At 45.2% G+C, this 21,533-nt stretch overlaps 1 protein-coding gene across 1 annotated transcript in view; it reads left to right on the plus strand.

Moving 5' to 3' along the window:
• The first annotated feature begins 9,938 nt into the window (after positions 1 to 9,938).
• LOC144599359 (uncharacterized) overlaps positions 9,939 to 21,533 on the plus strand; it is a 48,281-nt gene continuing 36,686 nt past the window's right edge. The window contains exons 1-5 of the mRNA XM_078410149.1: positions 9,939 to 10,082; positions 14,704 to 14,760; positions 16,587 to 16,676; positions 19,114 to 19,158; positions 20,038 to 20,082. Coding sequence (XP_078266275.1) covers positions 9,939 to 10,082; positions 14,704 to 14,760; positions 16,587 to 16,676; positions 19,114 to 19,158; positions 20,038 to 20,082 — 381 coding nt within the window. The remainder of the gene's footprint in view (positions 10,083 to 14,703; positions 14,761 to 16,586; positions 16,677 to 19,113; positions 19,159 to 20,037; positions 20,083 to 21,533) is intronic.

The raw sequence follows: 21,533 nt of genomic DNA on the forward strand, positions 1-21,533 counted from the left end.
TTACCCAGCCAATTAACCTACATACCTGTACGTCTTTGGAGTGTGGGAGGAAACCGAAGATCTTGGAGAAAACCCACGCAGGTCACGGGGAGAACGTACAAACTCCTTACAGTGCAGCACCCGTAGTCAGGATCGAACCTGAGTCTCCGGCGCTGCATTCGCTGTAAAGCAGCAACTCTACCGCTGCTCTACCGTGCCTTGCCGTGCTTTATATCGCATTTTGAGACAAAGCAAATTTGCATACATTGAAAATGTAATCGATAGATTTTGCAGTATAGAATCATGCTTATGCCAGATGTCAGGTACCTTTTATACTCTTCCCATTTTCTATCTGGTTGAAGAAGTCCCTTCTCATCTCATTCTGGATGTAAAACCCCTTCCTGTGACCTCTGGTTCTGGACACCACTGCCAGCAAAGCATCAATTCTGCATCTACTATGTCACGTCTATATTAATTTTATTTGTTACAATGTAATCAACTCTCTTCCTTCTTTGCTCAAGAGAGTATAGATCGGGATGGCTTAATCTGTTCTCATTTGACACTCGCACTCCCTCTCCACCTTCTGCACCCCTCCCATTCCATGCCTGGTGTTAACACTCTGGATCACTGCTCTTACTGTCTCCGACGACATTCTAACTTTGTCCCACCCCCTCCCCTGACATCAGTCTGAATAAGGGTCTCGACCCGAAACGTCACCCATTCCTTCTCTCCAGAGATGCTGCCTGTCCCGCTGAGTTACTCCAGCTTTTTGTGTCTGTCTTTGCACCTAATACCCCATCTCTTGCCCTCATTTCGGCCAATGAGATCTTCTGTTGGTGCTCCTTTGCCGCCTTACAGACAGACTGAAACTTGAGGCACCAACGAAGGGGGTCATACAGCATGGTCTGTGGAGGCCGAGGGTCTACATCAGGGCTGCCTTCAGACATGTTCAAGAGCACTTCATCCAGCCTGAAGGAATATTTCTTGGGTGTCGCCGGTTTCATCAAGAAATGGAGGGCGTGCAGCGTAGGTTCACTAGATTAATTCCCGGAATGGCGGGACTGTCGTATGTTGAAAGGCTGGAGCGATTGGGCTTGTATACACTGGAATTTAGAAGGATGAGGGGGGATCTTATTGAAACATATAAGATAATTAGGGGATTGGACACATTAGAGGCAGATAACATGTTCCCAATGTTGGGGGAGTCCAGAACAAGGGGCCACAGTTTGAGAATAAGGGGTAGGCCATTTAGAACGGAGATGAGGAAGAACTTTTTCAGTCAGAGGGTGGTGAAGGTGTGGAATTCTCTGCCTCAGAAGGCAGTGGAGGCCAGTTCGTTGGATGCTTTCAAGAGAGAGCTGGATAGAGCTCTTAAGGATAGCGGAGTGAGGGGGTATGGGGAGAAGGCAGGAACGGGGTACTGATTGATAGTGATCAGCCATGATCGCATTGAATGGCGGTGCTGGCTCGAAGGGCTGAATGGCCTACTCCTGCACCTATTGTCTATTGTCTATTGTCTATTGACAACTGCTTTCCAAAAAAGATAATTAGGGTCTATCCTAACTGAAAACCTGGATGAACAGGGAGATTCACTCTTTGCTAAAGCCCAGATCCAAGACTTTCAAGAAGAATAATCCTGCATGTAGAAGTTTTGAGGCTGTCAGAGATGCCTAAAGGGACTTCCAAAACAAGCTAGAGGCTCAATTTAATCAGCGGATGCCAGGCGATTATAACAGAGCCTGAGTTCCATCATGGGCTACAAACTGAAGTCAGGGGTGATCTCTGGCAATGAGGCATCCTTAAAGCCTTTTAAGCCTGTTTTGAACTTAAAGCCTTTTACGTCTGGTTTGAACATGCAAATAAATTTCCACCTAAGGCCTCCCCCATCCCAAGTGGCTCTGTTATTTACATCACAATTAGGGTTGCCAGCTGTCCAGTATTAGCTGGGATATCCCGTATTTTGGGCTAAATTGGTTCATCCCTTACGGGACTGCCATTGTCCCATATTAAGCCCGGGGGTACGCTGTAGGCCCGGATGCTGTAGGCCCAGATGCTGCAGGCCCAGACAGTGTAGGTCCGGACACTGTAGGTCTGGACACTGTAGGTCCGGACAGTGTAGGTCCGGACACTGTAGGTTCGGACAGTGTTGGTCCGGAGGCCTGGGCACTACCTGGTGGAGGTTGCATAGCAACCCTCCTCCCGGCCCGGGCGGCCGCCATTGGTGGAGCGGGAGCACAAGGCCGCTGGCTGGGTGAGGTCACGTGGGGCACGGGGCGGTGACGTTACCTTGTCCCGTATTTGGGAGTGAGAAAGTAGGCAACCCCTAATCCCAATGCAGAAGTCTAGTGAGGTTTGTTGAGTTTATTGTCATATGCAGAAGTACGGTGAGGTACAGGTCCAATGTAAAACTTGCCTGCAGCACCATCACAGCTACGTAGTCCTAGATAAACACACAAAAACATAAATCACATACAAATTATACATACATTTCACATCAATTCTTCAAGACAGTGACATACCAGACCTGGTTTGATCCCGACTACGGATGCTGTGTGTACGGAGTTTTATGTTCTCCCCGTGACCACTTGGGTTTTCTCCGAGATCTTCGGTTTCCTCCCACACTCCAAAGATGTACAAGTTTGTAGGTTAATTGGCTTGGGTTTGTATACTTGGTATAAATGTAAATTATCCCTGGTGTGTCTAGGCTTGTGTTAATGTGCGGGGATCGTTGGTCAGTACGGACTCGGTGGGCCAAAGGGCCTGTATCTGCGCTGTATCTCTAAACTAAACTAAACTATATAGTCTATTGACCTCATCTGCTTCAAGGAAACCTCCACCATTCCAGTCCCCCAGAAAGATTAAGTGACCTGTCCTAATGGCAATGCCCAGTAGCTCTAAAATTGACCACAGATACATAGATACATAGACAATAGCAGGAGTAAGCCATTCGGCCCTTCGAGCCAGCACCACCATTCAATGTGATCATGGCTGATCATCCATAATTAGTATCCCGTTCCTGCCTTCTCCCCATACCCCTTGATTCTGCTAGCCCTAAGAGCTCTATCTAACTCTCTTTTGAATGTATCCAGTGAATCGGCCTCCACTGCCTTCTGAGGCAGAAAATTCCACAAATTCACAACTCCCTTTGTGAAAAAGTTTTTCCTCATCTCAGTTCTAAATGGCCTACCCCTTATTCTTAAACTGTGACCCCTGGTTCTGGACTCCCCCAACATCGGGAACATGTTTCCTGCATCTAGCATTTCCAATCCCTTAATAACTTTATATGTTTCTGTAAGATCCCCTCTCATCCTTCTAAATTCCATAATGAAGTGCTTTGAAAGATTGGTAATGGCCCACATTTGTGCCAGTCTTCTAGACAATCTAGATCCCCTACAATTGGCACACAAGGAAAATGTGGCTATAGGGAATGCCATCTCTCTTGCACCACATTTAGTCCTGGATCACCTTTACGGTATGTCAGGATTATATTAATTGACCACAGCACAGCCTTCAAAACCGTAGCACTGAATAAACTCATCCCTAAACTTCTGGACCTAGATCGTGGAGCCTTGAGCTGCAAATTGCTTCTGGACTTCTTGATCAGCAAGCCTCAGTCAGTTAGAATTGGTCACAACATCTCCTCCACCCTGATCCTCAACATCAGTTAATGTTGACCCTCAACATTAGTTAACTCTTATGGTTGTCTGCTCAGTCAATTGCTCTGCTCCCTTTACACCGATGACTGTGAAAGAGATTGAGAACATAGTGTCCTGAGATCATGATAATAACCACTCATTTAAAGTCAGCAAGATGAAAGAGTCGATTGTTGATTTAAGGTAGTGAGGAAGTGAACACCACCCTGTCCTCATCAATGGAGCTGATGGAGAGATGGTCAACAGCTTGAAACTCCTAGGCATCCATATCACTCCCTTCACCCTGCAGTGGTGATCAAAAACGTGCATCAGTGCATTGAGGCATCTCTGAAGAATCAGCATGTCCTATGAACTTCTACATATATACGACTGAAATATTCTGACAAACTATATGGTTAAGAGTATTGCTCTACTCTTGACCACCTGAATCTGCAGAGACTGGGGAACACAGCCCAGTCCATTACAGGCTCCTCACTTCCCTCCATCCAGCACATTTGCACAGCATAGGAAAGCTGGAAGTAACATCAAGGATGCCTGCTACACTGGCCATTCCCTTTTTTGTCTTCTATCTTCTGGGAGAACGTGCAGGAGTTTCAAACCTTAGGCATCCTGGCTTAAAAACAGCTTCTTCTGCACTGGTGTCAGACTCCTGAACAAAACCATGCGGCATGGTGGAGCAGTTGCTGCCTTACAGCGTTTACCGCTCCAGCTCCAGAGACCCGGGTTCAATCCCGACTACGGGTGCTGTCTAGTACGGAGTTTGTATGTTCTCCCCGTGACCTTCATGGGTTTTCTCCGAGATCTTCGGTTTCCTCCCACACTCCACAGATGCACAGGTTTAATTGCCTAATTAATAGGTTCATTGGCTTGGTATAAATGTAAATTGTCCCTCGTGTGTGTCGGATATTGTTAGTGTGCGGGGATCGCTGGTCGGCATGGATTCGATTGGCCGATTCCATGCTGTATCTCTAAACTAAAACTAAACAAACATTCCTGAGGTGCTGCCTTCTACTCTTACTTTTAACTCTACCTCATACAGTTATACAATTTTATACTTTAAGATTCTTTTGCACAAGATTGAATTTGCACTGCATACTTGCATCATTCTGCTGCCTTGCACTCAGTGCTGTAATTATTGTTGCATTTATCACTTCTGCATGTGTACTGGGGCAAACTGCACTGAGTATGCACTACAACAGCACAGGATAGTGTCATTCCAAAAAGATTCTCTTTTCTCCTGGTGAGGACGTATTTGCTCTGTAAACAAAATTACACAGTGTAAGTTATTTTATGGGATCAGGCTACATTACCAGCTTTCCTCCAAACCTTCAGTGAGAGATATGCAGAGACATTTAGGAATAACTACGTCGGGCTGTTCCGAGATCAATCTATGGGATGGTGTCCTGTTTCAAACACCAGTGCCAAATGTGTATGAGGTGGAAGAGTTGGAAGCAACAGAATTCGATGTCTCGGTTGATGCTGGGTGGTTCTCCCAGTTTTATTCTTACTCCACTTTGACAAAGCAATTTTTTAAACAACTGCAATACTGTTTTGGATGTTATCAAGAGTCAACTATAGTGATCTGAGTCTGGAGACATACATGAAATTAATAAAGATGACTCTACCCAAAATGGCGGCGCTGCCATAGCAGCTGCGGCTTACCTGCGGTCCATTTGTCTTTGTGTTTTTGTTGTTTTTTTGTCTTAATTGTAGTTGTGATGTTGTGTTTTTGTGTTTGTGTACTATGTGTGTATGTGGGGGGGAGGGGGGAACTGTAAAATTGTAAATATGTGTCCCTTCCGAACGGAGACCCGACCTTTGTTTTCTGGGCCGTGTCTCCGTTCCTGCTGCGGCCTACCATCGGCCCAACTCCTGGAGCTGGCGGCCTCCAGGGCTCCGGTTCGCAGAGCCCGCGGACCGGACTTACCATCAGCGGAGCCGGCCGTCTTCGGAGGCTGCGGGAGCGGCTGCGACTCGCCTTAGGCTTGGGCCGCGTGGATGCCGACATCAGGAGCTCCGGCAGCGGCAGTGTGTTCGCCCGCCCCGGATCGCGGGGCTTGGGTCACGGACATTTCACCGTCCGGCGCGGCCTAAGATAGGCCGCGGGATATTTTTCTGCTGGGCGGGGGCTTCAATGTCGGGAGCCACGACCGCCCCGACGTGCAGCAACAGTGGCAGCAGCAGCGTGTTCGCACGCCCCGGATCGGACTTATCATCGGCGGAGCCGGCCGTCTTCGGAGGCTGTGGGAGCGGCTGCGACTCGCCTTAGGCTCGGCCCGCTGCGGACCGTCCGGCGCGGCCTGCAACCACAACAACCTGACCGCGGGAGAAGACAGCAGGAGAAGGGAAAAGACATTGTGGCCTTCCATCACAGTGAGGAGAGGACTGGAGGAGACTCACTGTGATGGATGTTTTCTTGATGGATGTTTCTTTTGTGTGTTTTGGGGGTTGTGTAATTTTAATGCCTATTTTGATGCTTTTATTGTTGGACTGTGGGTGACTGAATTTCGTCCAATTTGGATGACAATAAAGCTATCTTGAATCTTGAATCTTGAATCTTGTAAAGGAGATTAGTAAGCAATGGGACCTTACAATAATCCTATGACCATTTCAAGATTAGCCCTGCTAGTATTAAATTTCGATCACACATTTATTTATTTATTTAATTAATTAACAGATTTTAAATTCCGCATGTTGTTTGGCTCCTTTGAACCAATAACATTAAACAGTGGAAGAGTTGTAAGTTGGGCCAGTGTTACAGCCCCAGTTTAGCTCCAGCTCCCAATGGCAAGTTATACCCTCTGCTTTTCACATTTTGATCTCATCATTTTGAACAATTCTTCGCACTGTGACTTTGGTGGAAACCGTCCCAAGCAGACAGGACCTTGGTAAAGCATAGAGTTACAGTGATACAGTGTAGAAACAGGCCCTTCGGCCCAACTTGCCCATGCTAACCAACATGCCCCATCCGCACTCGTCCCACCTGCCCAAGCCTGGCACATAACCCTCCAAACCTGTCTTGTCCATGTACCTGTCCAAATGTCTCTTAAACGTTATGCGCCTGTGCAAGGGCCCTGTACAGTAGGGTTCCACAATTTCAAGCACTGGCGCAATATCACATGAGGGAACCTGCATTTTATTCACCTGCCCTTCTGGCTCATGGATAACAATCCAACGGCAACCAGCCATAAAGGAGAAAGTATGCAGTGGGTGCAGGAAGGTGAGGGAGGGAGAGAGGTGGGTAGGGGGAGTGTGGAGGACGGCAGCAAGACGTGCACAAAACTAATTACAAAACTTTAAAGACATTTATCTGATCTGCATTATTGTCTCTTTAATCATGGCATCTGCAGGATTACACTCAGATCAAAGACTGACACAGTTTGAAGATTTTCAGTTATTTGCAGACTGGAAGAGACGCAAACGATCCTGTACATCTGATAATTCCACACAGCAGATGCAACACCTGGAACTGTATATCTGACATCAGCCAGAGATAATTCAGTCTCCAACCAGCAGATTATAAAGCTCATTACACGTAACAAGACAATGTCCCCATTGTGTCTCTGGAAAGTGAAATACGGAGACATTGACACAAGTTTGAATTACTCGATAATATAATGGTGATGCATCAGGATTCTATCCCCAGCAAACATAGGTCGACTGCATTCAAGAACAGACGCTCACTTCCCTGGCTGGTGACTGGTGTCACCTAGCTCTTCAAAGAAGCCTGCAATCTCCAAAGATGAAAAGACATCACCCCTGTAGTATTGGCACGATCTAGAAAAGAAATTGACCAGAAGCATTCTATGCCAATGTCAGGTCGAGTTTATTATCGTAGGGTGAGGTAGATGTACAATGATAATCCTTGGAGCATCACGGGCCCATGACTGAGGCAATTCACAAAAACATTAATTATATACATATATATTCATTACACATAAATTCCACACGAAAAAGACAGTGGAAAATAAAAAGACAAGAGTGTAAAATACAATCATAAATGAAGTTCATGGTAATTTAGAGATACAGCACGCAAACAGGCCCATTCGGCCCACCGGGTCGATGCTGACCAGCGATCCCCGCACATTAACACTATCCCATGCCCACTAGGGACAATTTTTACATTTACCAAGTCAATTAACCTACATTCCTGTATGTCTTTGGAGTGTGGGAGGAAACCGAAGATTTCTGAGAAAACCCACGCAGGTCTCGGGGAGAACGTACAAACTCCGTACAGACAGCACCCGTAGTCGGGATCGAACCCGGGTCTCGGGCGTTGCATTCGCTGTAAGGCTGCAACTCTACCGCTGCGCCACCGTGCCGCCCGTGGTGGTGCAGAAGCTGGTCCTTATGTTCGGTTGCCGAGATAGGATTAGGGTTGCGCAGGTTGATTCAAGAACCTGTTGGTTGTGGGAAAGTAGCTGTTCCTGAATTCAGGCTTCTGCACCCCTTGCCCGGGTGCAAGCAGAGGGCATGGTTTGGAGAGTGGGGATATTTGATGATAGATGCTGCCTTCATAAGGCAGTGCCTCGTGTAGATGCTTTCAGTGATGTGGATGGCTGTGCCTGTGATGGAGCGTGCTTCATCCACCACTCTCTCTGCAGCCTCTTGCGTTGGCCATGCCAGGCCACAATGCAACCGGTCAGGATCATTTGTACAGTGCATCTGTAGAAGGTCGTTCGAGTAGTACGTGATATGCCAAATCTCTCTAAACCTCTGAAAGTAGAGGCACCTTTGTGATAGTACTTACGTGCTGAGCCTGGGACAGGTCATCTGTGTAGTTAATGCCGAGCAATTTGAAGTTGCATTGTGAAAACAGTAGAAATGTGCTTCCTGTAACCATCGTGGCTGCATTTCATGGGCACAGTAGAATGAATAACAATAGTACTTAATATCTCAGATGGTGTGAAGCTGGCAAACTCACTGGTATGCATTACGATCACAACTTGCCCATCGTTAATAGCAAAGTACAGACAAAGAACTGCAAATGCTCGTTAAAACGAAAGACAAAAAGGTGCTGGAGTAACTGAGCGGGTCAGGCAAGATCCCTGTAGAAAAGGGATGGGTGATGTTTTGGGTCGGAACCCTTCTTCAGACTGATTAAGGGTCCCGACCCGACACATCACCCATCCTTTTTATCTGGAGATGCTGCCTGACCCGCTCAGTTACTCCAGCACTTTGTGTCGATCTTTGTTAATGGCTAGGTGTTGGATTTAATCTGAAATGGGACATTTTTTCTGTGTGAAGTTAAGGCATGTATTTGGCAAATAGGAGTGACATTTGCTTCGTTTAATCTATGTTGAATGTGCCCCGAGATAATTAGATGCTGCCCAATAAGCATTGAAAAGTGATCGGGACCCTTTAGCATTCTTTAATTATTGAGGAAGGTGTGATTAAGAGGAGTGTATTGTTATTTGGGTATAATTGACGCATTTATGTTGAGAAAAATATATTCATAACATCTTTGTTAAATCATCCTTTCTTAAGTCAACAAAAGAATAAACTTGATATAATCTGCTATATTGAGTTTCCTTGGTACTGGGCAGTCGTCCAAATGCTTTGGCATGAAAGGAATTAAACGAAAACTTCTGGAAAACTCAGATTGTCAGATGATGAAATATTTTGTCCAGCAAAGGTAATTTACTGTTAGATTATAACAATTTTAATTTGTACTTTTGCTTTGTGTATTTTTTTTGTCCTTTTTTCTATTCTCTCTTTCTCACATTTCTTAACTATATCCTGATGTGATATTTTATTGGACCCTTTGATCGGTGGAGGACCCTCCAAGCTGTTGTAAACAGCACTCCAACAATTTGTGGCCTAAAAGCACCGAAAAGTCCCGGGAAAAGTTTTAACAAAGCAAAATCATGGGATCAGTACACTTGGTCATTTCTTGATATCATTTTAGAGATACAGCGTGGAAACAGGTCCTTCGGCCCACCAAGTCCACGCCGAATACATTAGCACTATCCTACACACTAGGGACAATTTACAGGATTTACAGATGCCATTTTACCTACAAACTTGCATGTCTTTGGAGTGTGGGAGGAAATGGGAGCACCCAGTGAAAACCCACACGGTCACAGGGAGAACGTACAAACTACGTGCAGACAGCACCAGTAGACAGGATCGAACCTGTTTCTCTGCCGCTGTAAGGCAGCAATTACTCTGCCACCCTTGGAAAATCAAGTTGGCTGAAGCCGTTTTACGTGATGGTGGGCATTTCAGGATAAAGTCAGTGGGTCACCTATTTGGCACCTCTGGCTGAACTTGGTTGGAAATGGTTCATGTTGTTCTTTAGCACACATGCAAGGCCCAGTCATTCCTGAGGATGGAGATGTGCTTGGCGCTTCTCGGAACTTGCAGAGGTTGATCAGGATGATGCTGTTTTCACATAAACCACATAAGAAGTACCACATAAGAGGGCAATCAGGAGGGCAAAGAGAGGATGTGAGATAGGCCTTGCAGACAGGATGAAGGAAAATCCAAAGAGATTTTACAGTTATATGAAGAGCAAAAAGATAACAATGGAGAGAATGGGCCTCCGTAATGATCAACATGGTCGTCTATGTGTCAAGCCACTAGAAATGGGCCAGGTGTTCAAATGAATATTTCTCATCTGTATTTATTGAGCGGAAAGTCAAAGCAATTGAGGGAAATGAATAGTGTTGTGTTAGTCCATATATAAATTACAAAAGCGGATTTGTTAGCAGTCATATAGAATATTAAAGTGGATAAATTCCCAGGGTCTGACCAAATGTATTTTTGGACATAACAGAAGCTAAGGAAGAGATTGCCCTGGCTGAGATGTTTGTATCATCTGTAGTCATAGGGGAGGAACCAGAAACCAGGAGCAGGGCTTAAATGTTGTACATTCATTTAACAAGTTACTCCAGCACTTTGTGTCTTTTCTTGTAAACCACCATCTGCAGTTCCTTGTGTCTTCAATTGATGGAAGGCCTTGTGTGACAGTAACTGGGTTACCATGCCATTTTAGAGTTAGAGTTAGGGTCATACAGCACAGAAGCAAGCCCTTCGGCCCACCGCATCCATACTAGCCATCACCAATCCATCTCCACTAGTCCTACATTTTATTTCCCCACATTCACATCAAATCCCTTCAGCTTCTACCCCCCACCAGCTCACTGTGGGCAATTTACAGTGACAAATTCACCCACTGATCCACACGTCTTTGGGATGTGGGAGGAGACATGAGTACCTGGGTAAACCCACCCACTCCCTATACTGCTTACACAGTCGCAGAGAGAACATGCAAACTCCACACAGTCAGTAGCCGAGGGTTAAACCGAGGTCTTGGACTGTGAGGCAGCAGCTGTAATCGCTGAGTCTCTGTGTCTGTCACCCATGTGCAGAATTTGGAGGAGGAATTTCTTTAGCCAAAGGGTGGGTGAATCTGTGGAATTCATTGCTATGGACGGCTGTGGGGGCCAAGTCATGGTAATATACATTAATGACTTGGATGAAGGGATTAAAAGTACCATTAGCAAATTTGCAGATGATACAAAGCTGGGTGGCAGTGTGAACTGTGAGGAAGATGCTATGAGGTTGCAGGGTGACTTGGACAGGTTGTGTGAGTGGACGGATGCATGGCAGATGCAGTTTAATGTGGATAAGTGTGAGGTTATCCACTTTGGTGGTAAGAATAGGAAGGCAGATTATTATCTGAATGGTGTCAAGTTAGGAAAAGGGGACATACAACGAGATCTGGGTGTCCGAGTGCATCAATCACTGAAAGGAAGCATGCAGGTACAGCAGACAGTGAAGAAAGCCAATGGAATATTGGCCTTCATAACAAGAGGAGTTGAGTATAGGAGCAAAGAGGTCCTTCTGCAGTTGTACAGGGCCCTAGTGAGACCGCACCTGGAGTACTGTGTGCAGTTTTGGTCTCCAAATTTGAGGAAGGATATTCTTGCTATTGAGGGCGTGCAGCGTAGGTTTACTAGGTTAATTCCCGGAACGGCGGGACTGTCGTATGTTGAAAGACTGGAGCGACTAGGCTTGTATACCGCGGCACGGTAGCGCAGCGGTAGAGTTGCTGCTTTACAGCGAATGCAGCGCCGGAGACTCAGGTTCGATCCTGACTACGGGTGCTGCACTGTAAGGAGTTTGTACGTTCTCCCCGTGACCTGCGTGGGTTTTCTCCGAGATCTTCGGTTTCCTCCCACACTCCAAAGACGTACAGGTATGTAGGTTAATTGGCTGGGTAAATGTAAAAATTGTCCCTAGTGGGTGTAGGATAGTGTTAATGTACGGGGTTCACTGGGCGGCACGGACTTGGAGGGCCGAAAAGGCCTGTTTCCGGCTGTATATATATGATATGATATACACTGGAATTTAGAAGGATGAGAGGGGATCTTATTGAAACATATAAGATTATTAAGGGATTGGACACGTTAGAGGCAGGAAACATGTTCCCAATGTTGGGGGAGTCCAGAACCAGGGGCCACAGTTTAAGAATAAGGGGTAGGCCATTTAGAACAGAGATGAGGGAAAACTTTTTCAGTCAGAGAGTTGTAAATCTGTGGAATTCTCTGCCTCAGAAGGCAGTGGAGGCCAATTCTCTGAATGCTTTCAAGAGAGAGCTAGATAGAGCTCTGAAGTATAGCGGAGTCAGGGGGTATGGGGAGCAGGCAGGAACGGGGTACTGATTGAGAATGATCAGCCATGATCACATTGAATGGCGGTGCTGGCTCGAAGGGCCAAATGGCCTCCTCCTGCACCTAATGTCTATTGAATGGTGGTGCTGGCTCGAAGGGCCGAATGGCCTACTCCTGCACCTATTGTTTATTGTCTATTTTTAAAGTGGAGATTGATAAGTTCTTGATTAGTAAGAGCATCAAAGGTTAAACAATAGGTGCAGGAGGCACCGCCATTCAATGTGATCATGGCTGATCATTCTCAATCAGTACCCCGTTCCTGCCTTCTCCCCATACCCCCTGACTCCGCTATACGGGGAGAAGGCAGGAAAATGGGATGAAAGGGAATGGGCCAAAATGGCCTAATTTTGCTCCTGTGTCTTCTGGTATTGTTCCAAACAGGCAGGGGAAAGACGACCTGGCTCCCTCTCCTTGGAGAGTTGGTGGACTTTCCAACTGCTGGGTGTTGTCTTCTTCCTGAACCTGCACACCGTTCATGGAAAATGTAGGAAGCCCAGCCTGGAGAACTTTTCAAATAGAGTTTTATATTTGAAAACACAGCCTGTGTTATAGAGAGAAGAACTTGACTTGAATAATGGTTAATAAAACCTTTTGTATGCACACAAAAGAAGGTGTTTGACAAGCATTGCCTGTGAGAGAGCTGGTTAAGGTGGGTAATGTTACCAATTAATAGGCCATGATACTCTTTCCATGATAAGGGTGGGAGAAACTGTTGGATGAACAAAAGGGAAATTTAACTTCTACTCCAGTGGGGTTTCACTCCATTCTTAGGTAATGTTACATAATTAACTATATCATTTTCATGGTACCCAGCTGTGAATTACAGATAGGTTAGTGTGATTCAGACAATCTTACGTTAAAAACTTAGCATTGCTGAGGAAACATAACTAATTTTAAGTTAGACAATAGACAATAGACAATAGGTGCAGAATGAGGCCATTCGGCCCTTCGAGCCAGCACCGCCATTCAATGTGATCATGGCTGATCATTCTCAATCAGTACCCCGTTCCTGCCTTCTCCCCATACCCCCTGACTCCGCTATCCTTAAGACCTCTATCTAGCTCCCAGTCCCAGTCTACACAATATTTCTTCATATGGTATACTGGCCTTCTCTGGAACCAGACTAATGAATCTTTAATGCACTATGGCAAATATATCTTTCCTTAGGTAAGGAGACCAAAACTCTACGCAATACTCCAGGTGCACTTACGCCAAGGCTTTATACAAATTTAGGACGGCACAGTGGCGCAGCGGTAGAGTTGCTGCCTTAGAGCTCCAAAGAACCAGGTTCAATCCTGACTACAGGTGCTGTCTGAACGAGTTTGTGCGTTCTCCCTGTGACCGCGTGGGTTTTCTCCAGGTGCACCCACACTCCAATTACATACAGGTTTGTAGGTTAATTAGCTTTGGTTAAAAATAAAAGGTAAATTGGCCCTTGGCTGTAGGATAATGTTAGTGTACGGGGTGATCAGTGGTTGGCGCGGACTCAGTGGGCCGAAGGGCCTGTTTCCATGCTGTATCTCTAAAGTCTAATTGCAATAGCCCTGTATTCAAATCCACTTACAATAAAGACTAACGCAATATTTTCACTCTTAAGTGCTTATTGCAACTATATGTTCGCTTTCAGCAACTTTTGGTTTGTGAACTGCACATTGGGACTGGAATAATGAGATTCATACTTGCTGCACCTTTACAAGCACATGAAATGCAAGAACCCAAAAAATAAACATTTAACAAATTGGTGCCTGGGTCCCATAGTTTACTATTCAAACTAAGACAGCAGCTGCATCAAACTCTTAACTCAAATCTAGGCTAAACGTGGCCTTCAGCAGATTGAGATGTAAAGTTGTTGAATGAAAGATTTATTTCTCACTAGACCAAGTGGACCCGTTGGGCCCAAACCTCCCCTGCATTGGTGCAGCACCCTCTCCTCCCCCACAGCCCCTCCCCCCTCCCCTCTCCCCCCTCCCTCCACCCGCCCTTATCCTCCCCCACCCCCTTCCCCTCCCCCCTTCTCCTCCCCCCCTTCCCCTCCCCCCTACTCCATCCCCCTCAACCCCCCTTATCCTCCCCCTCCCTCCCTAGGAGACAGATTTAAACTTTAAAATGTGAATAACTTTAAAAATATAACACCGATTTCAGTGAAACTTCTTCCATTAACACCAAAGGGACGACGGTGAGTAAGGTGGGCCTAAAATTGTCACACTATCGTGTACCGTTTTGGCTGTAGTTCAGGAACAAACAAACAAACAAATGAAAGTTTTCTTATACAGATAAACTTTGACACTGGGGTCCATTTGACTGGAATCAGGGAGCCTTTGTGCTAAATTCCACACTACCCAGTCTTAAGGTAATCATCACTTAACATTTTTTTAAATGTTTGTTTCTTCCAGGCCTGTATGTGTAGTGGTAAATCAAATTGCCACTGTGATGGAGTGAAAGGCAACAAGGTAAGCCAGTCTGTGACTACTGAAGATACAGCTCTTCGTTTCTGAAATGAAGGTCAAAGACATCCTAATACGTGATCAAAGTTATGCTACTAAACTCAGTAATATCTCAAATTACTGCATTGAAAGAACAGATCATGCTTCCAGTAAGAACATTCTAGCTATTTAAAAATTCATCAAAATTATTCTTTGCTTATATCGTATCTGATCCATGAAAGATTACTGTAAATCTATTCATTAATAAAGAAATCTCTTCACTAGCAACAAATGTAGCTCATGTAAAGTAATGCATACAACTGCAGAAGAGAGAAACGAGAGAGAAATGTTTATGTAGATACTAGACCAAGTGGACCAAATGGACCAAGTGGGCCCAAAGCTCTCCTGCATTGGTGCAGCACCCTGTCCTCCCCTCCCCTCTCTCCTCCACCCCCTCCCCTCTCTCCTCCACCCCCTCCCCTCTCTCCTCCACCCCCTCCCTTCTCTCCTCCACCCCCTCCCCTCTCTCCTCCAACCCCTCCCCTCTTTCCTCAACCCCCCCTCCCTTCTCCCCCCTCCCCCCTCCCCTCCCCTCCTTTTAAACTTTAAAATGTGAATAACTTAAAAAATATAACACCGATTTCAATAAAACTACTTGTATTATCACTAAAGTGATAATGGTGAGCAAGGTGGGCCTAAAATTGTTGCGCTATCGTGTACCGTTTTGGCTGAAGTTCAGTCACAAACAAGATAACAAACGAAAGTTTTAGCGAAACGAAACGTAGGCTAATTCACATCTCAGCACATCCTCAAGATGTGGAAGAAAGCAGGTGCAACCAGGGGAAACGCAGATGGGCACACGGAGAACATGCAAACTCTGCACAGACAGCACGAGAGGGCAGGACGGCTGGAACTGGGAGACGGCAGCCCTGACTGCGGTGTCACTGTGCTGCAGACAGCTGTCTGAATGAATCCATAAGAGCATTTAATTATTGTGCAGGTCCTCTGCAGCTCAGGCCCATGTAAGTTCCCACAGTAACAGGCCTGATCAGAGATAATAATTGCTTCAGAGAAAACACAATTAGATAAGAAATAATCACGTTCACAACTGGATAGTAAATATTCATTGCTCCAGTCAGTTTTAGATATAACATTTTGCTGTTTAGGAGAAGAAAAGTATAGTTCATATGTTTCCATTGTCCTGAACTCGCACATTGTAAGTTACACACAATTAACCTGCTGAATGTTTTCAGTTAGATTAAAACTTGCTTTTTCTCTCAGAAATATTTGTTTTATAGTTAAAGAGAAAATTATCTTGAACTGAATTTTCAAATGAGGTAAAAAAGGTTAACTGTGCCATTAATGTATCCCAAGTCCAAATCATTGATCCAGCTGGAAGCAGGTGACTTGGGGAGAAACATAATGTTACTTTTGTGTGATAGTGGCTTGTTCCAGTTACTGTATGAATGGGAATCTTGTCAGTGTGTGTGTGCATATGTGCGTGTGTGTGTGTGTATGTGTGAGCATGTGCACGCTTACTTAATTCAAGCCTGCAAAATCTCACTTCTACTGAGCATTGCTTTTATAAATATCTGGAATGGCACATAGGTTTATGTCATGGTGACAAGAGTATTGGTTAGTTCTAGAGTTATACAGCAGACGCAACTCGTCCATGGTAACTGAGAAGCAGGTTCCATTTGCATACATTTGCCACATATCGTATTAAAGCTTTCCTGTCCAAATGTCTTTTAAATATTGTTCTTGTACCTGCTTCAACTACTTCCACTAATTTTGTCTTCATTTAATTTACTAGGGCTTCCCCAATCTTAATAACGTCTTCCATTTCCTTTCAGGGTGAAAGCGGGTTACCTGGTTTGCAGGGCCAACCTGGATTTCCAGGCTTTCCTGGTACAGAGGGTCCACAAGGCTCAGAAGGTCACCAGGTAGGACACTTGCACCAGGACACGGCTAAGGTCCAGGGAAGGAGTACAGTAACAAAATGTGTTATCATTGACAATTGCATCAACAAACAGCAGTTATACTTCATTTACTTTTCAAGTGAGAATGCAATTTTCCATCTTTCTTAATGGAGAGAATGGACAGGCGACATTTGTTAAGTATTATCATAATTAATTCATCAAAGCAAAACAAGCGGAGGGTCCTGATCCGAAATATCACCTGTCCGTGTTGTCCAGGGATGCTGCCTGACCCACTGAGTTACTCCAGCATTTTGTGTCTTTCCTTGGTAAACCAGCATCTGCAGTTCCTCGTTTCTCAAGTAAAACAAGTACTGTGAGTTTCTTACACTCGTTGATCCTCATAGATTACCAACTATTTCTTATGATGCACAAAGCCAAGTTGACTGTCCCTAATCGGTCCACGCCTATCCAAATGCTGGTCGTTCCTATCCCCGAGAATTCCCCCCAACAAACTTATCCACCACTGATGTCAGGCTCACCGACATGTAGTTCCCTGATTTATCCTTGCTGCCCTTCTTAAATAACGATACAACATTAGCCACCCTCCAGTCTTTCAGCACTTCACCTATGGCTAATATCCCTCCAAATCCTTCTGTAATTTCCGTCCTAGGTTCCCACAATGGAGATTTACCCTCTTCTGCAACCTCTCCAAAGTTTCCATAATGGGGCAACCAGCACTGCACACATTACTTCAAATGTGCCCTAACCAAAGGGTGCTTCGGTGTATAGGAAAGAACTGCAGATGCTGATTTAAATCGACGGTAGACACAAAATGCTGGAGTAACTCAGCAGGACAGGCAGCATCTCTGGAGAGAAGGAATGGGTGACGTTTCGGTTCGAGACCCTTCTTCCGACTGATGTCAGGGGAGTGGGCGGGACAGATATAGAATGTAGTTGGAGACAGTAAGACTGGAGGGAGAACTGGGAAGGGGGAGGGGATGGAGAGAGAGGGAAAGCAAGGGCTATTTGAAGTTAGAGAAGTCAATGTTCATACCGCTGGGGTGTAAGCTACCCAATCGACATATGAGGTGCTGTTCCTCCAATTTGCGCTGGGCCTCACTCTGACAATGGAAGAGGCCCAGGACAGAAAGGTCAGATTGGGAATGGGAGAGGGAGTTAAAGTGCTGAGCAACCGGGAGATCAGATAGGTTAAGCAAAACGATCGCCGAGCCTGCGCTTGGTCTTGCTGATATACAGGAGTTGACACCTGGAACAATGGATACAGTTGATGAGGTTGGAGGAGTTGCAAGTGAACCTCTGCCTCAACCGGAAAGACTTTCGGGGTCCTTGGATGGAGTCGAGGGGAGAGGTAAAGGGACAGGTGTTGTATCTCCTGAGGTTGCAGGGGAAAGTACCTGGGGAGGGGTGGTTTGGGTGGGAAGGGTTGAGTTGACCAGGGAGTTGCGAAGGGAACGATCTCTGCGGAAAGCAGAAAGGGGTGGAGATGGGGAGATGTGGCCAGTAGTGGGATCCCGTTGGAGGTAGCAAAAGTGTTGGAGGATTATATGCTATATGCAACGGCTGATGGAGTGGAAGGTGAGGACTAGGGGGACTTGTTGTGAATGGGGGGAGGGGGAGCAAGAGCGGAGCTGCGGGATATCGAGGAGACCCGAGTGAGAGCCTCATCTATAATGGAGGAGGGGAACCCCCATTTCCTAAAGAATGAAGACATCTCCGATGATCTAGTATGGAAAACCTCATCCTGGGCGCAGATGCAGTGTAGACGGAGGTATTGGGAGTAGGGGATAGAGTCTTTCATGGTGCTTCAACATGACTTCCTGACTCAATGCCCTGATGAACGGAGTCAAGAATACCACAAGTCTTCTTTACCACTCCACGTGCTTGTGTGGCTATTTTCTGTGAGCTGGGGAAATATTAATTGGGAAAATTTAAAATTCACCCGTTTGATAGGGAGAAAATAAAAGAAGTATGCATTTTGTAAATGTGGTGAGATTGCAGAGCCCTGAGACGCAGAGAGATCTGTTTTCCCACTGTGCAGGTACAGTACATTATTGGAGAAATTAACAGAGGCACAGGCTCAAGGACCCGGATGGCTGCCACTTCTGCTGATGGAGTGTAGAAAGATTGAGCGAAAGAGACAAAAAACTTGAGGTAGATGGTAGATGTGTCTTTCACATTCAATCAGTGCTGCAATAAAAGATATACCTCAACCTATACAAATGCAAAACAATTGTATTTAAATTAATTGGTTTCGGACCAATGCTTTCAAGAAAAAATAACGTGCTGCCCACTGTTAATCTCCTTTTGTACATGGTGTTACAAATCTCTGTTCAAATAGGTTTGTCATCAGTTGAGTGAAGGTTCTGATGGTGATTCTTCTCGTTGTCAAAACTGAATGTGTTAAACTTACTCTTTATTTAAATATTGTTCATGTCAACAGGGAGACGGTGAATTCCCTGGATTTCCAGGAATAAAAGGTTCAAGGGTAAGTGTTTCTAAATCTAGCAAATGGAACATCAAAGTGCAACTGTTTCCAAACAGCTCTTGGAGTGATTCCACTGTGCTTTTTCCCTGACATTTCCTCAATGTCAGTGTTCCAAGAAACTTCTTGGAGAAAACCCACATGATGTAGATCCACATGAGGAACCCTTGGTCTCTATGAACTTGATTTCACATTCAGTGCCCATTATCGTACAAGGTAATTGGACAAACGAAGAACCTTCCATGCTGTATTACAGGTTTTGGATATGTCACATATACTTTGTAAATCAGCACAATATTTCTCTTAATAAAAATCGGAGTCCTAATGTTTATTCGTTTAGTTTAGTTTAGAGATACAGCGCGGAAACAGGCCCTTCGGCCCATCGAGTCCACACCGACCAGCGATCCCCGCACATTAACACTATCCTATACACACCAGGGACAATTTACACTTACACCAAGCCAATTTACCTACAAACCTGTGTGTCTTTGGAATGTGGGGGGAAACCAAAGATTTTGGAGAAAACCCACATGATCACAGGCAGAATGTACAAACTCCTTACAGACAGGACCTGTAGTGGGGATTGAACCCGGGTCTCTGGCGTTGTAAGAGCTGTAAGGCAGCAACTCTACCGCTGTGCCACCCATCCGTACATCCTTATACATCCGTATACATGACCTTGTTTGGACTGAAATCCTACAGAAACGAATTAGTGTTTCCATATATTGAAACGTGATTTCATTTCTATGCGTGTAGAACTGAGTGGCATGTTAAATATCTGCTCCAGATCGTCTTTATATGTGATCACAGTGGATGGAGCTCATTCTGTGAAGTTGCTGCAGCTGTTTCACTTTCTAACTCTGTTTCCTTTCACTTCCACAGGGGCTTCCTGGTTTACCAGGTCATCCGGGAAATCCCGGCTTTCCAGTAAGTTAAACCAAGGCAGACTATTTCTTTGCACATAAAACTCAACACAGATAATCAGGTTTTCACTCATTGTCGGACACCGACAATGTAACGTCTGAAATATGTAGAGGCAAAGTATCAAAACAGTACCATGAGGTGGGATAAAATTCTCCCTTAACTCTCATTCAAAGTTACATTGATGATCTTGGATCTTGTTACACACGTAATTGATTCCCACATTTCAAGAGTAACTACACTTCACATATGCTTAATTAGCTTTAAACCCCTTTGGGATATCCTGAAGTTGTGAAAGGAACTTTGTAAATTTTTACTCCTTTCATATCATATCATATCATATCATATCATATCATATATATACAGCCGGAAACAGGCCTTTTCGGCCCTCCAAGTCCGTGCCGCCCAGCGATTCCCGTACATTAACACTATCCTACACCCACTAGGGACAATTTTTACATTTACCCAGCCAATTAACCTACATACCTGTACGTCTTTTATGTAGCGCAGGTCAAATTCACGGTATTGTTTCTCCAAAGTAAAGTTGAACTCCGCTATAGATGCAAGACAAAGGTCGCATAAAGGGTAACATTCTCATCCAGCATAGGGCTAGAAAGTAATTATTTTTATTGTCACGCAGATAATATACGCTGTATTCATAAGTTCGTAAGTTCATAAGTCATAGGAGCAGAATTAGGCCATTCAGCCCAACAAGTCTACTCTGCCATTCAATAATGGCTTATCTATCTTTCCCTCTCAACCCCATTCTCCTGCCTTCTCCCAAAAACCCTTGACACCCTTACTAATCAAGAATCTATCAAGCTGTGCCTTAACAATACCCAATGACGGCCTCCACAGCCGTCTGTGGAATTCACCTCCTCCTCCTCATCTCCTTTCTAAAGGTATGTCCTTTTATTCTGAGACTATGGCCTCTGGTCCTAGACTCTCCCAGTAGTGGAAATATCCTCTCCACATCCACTCTATCCAGGCCTTTCACTATTTGGTAGGTTTCAATGAGGTCCTCCGCCATCCTTCTAAACTCTAGCGAGTACAGGCCCAGTGCCGTCAAACGCTCATCGTACGTTAACCCAATCATTCCTGGGATCATTCTCGGGATGAATCACGGGACGACCAGGTGAATCATTCCTAGGATCTTTCTCTCAGTGATAGACACAACTGTGGGGGGAATGTTCTCCAATATTAGGGCTGGTATCGTCGGGAGGTACAATGGGACAAGCAGAGGTGTGTCAGTTCCTGCAGCTCACCTGACAATGTTCTCCTTTTGGACATGCATTCAAGGAATCGTAGAATCATACAACATGGAACCAGACCCTTTGGTTCACTGAGTCCACGCAAACCATCAAGCAACCAACTACAACAATCCTATACGTTTTATTCTCCCCCCATTCTCTCTCATCAACCCCCTTCCCCCGCCCCCAGAGTCTACCACTCACCTG

This window comes from Rhinoraja longicauda, chromosome 13, assembly GCF_053455715.1.
Source record: "Rhinoraja longicauda isolate Sanriku21f chromosome 13, sRhiLon1.1, whole genome shotgun sequence".
NCBI classification, from domain to species: domain Eukaryota; kingdom Metazoa; phylum Chordata; class Chondrichthyes; order Rajiformes; family Arhynchobatidae; genus Rhinoraja; species Rhinoraja longicauda.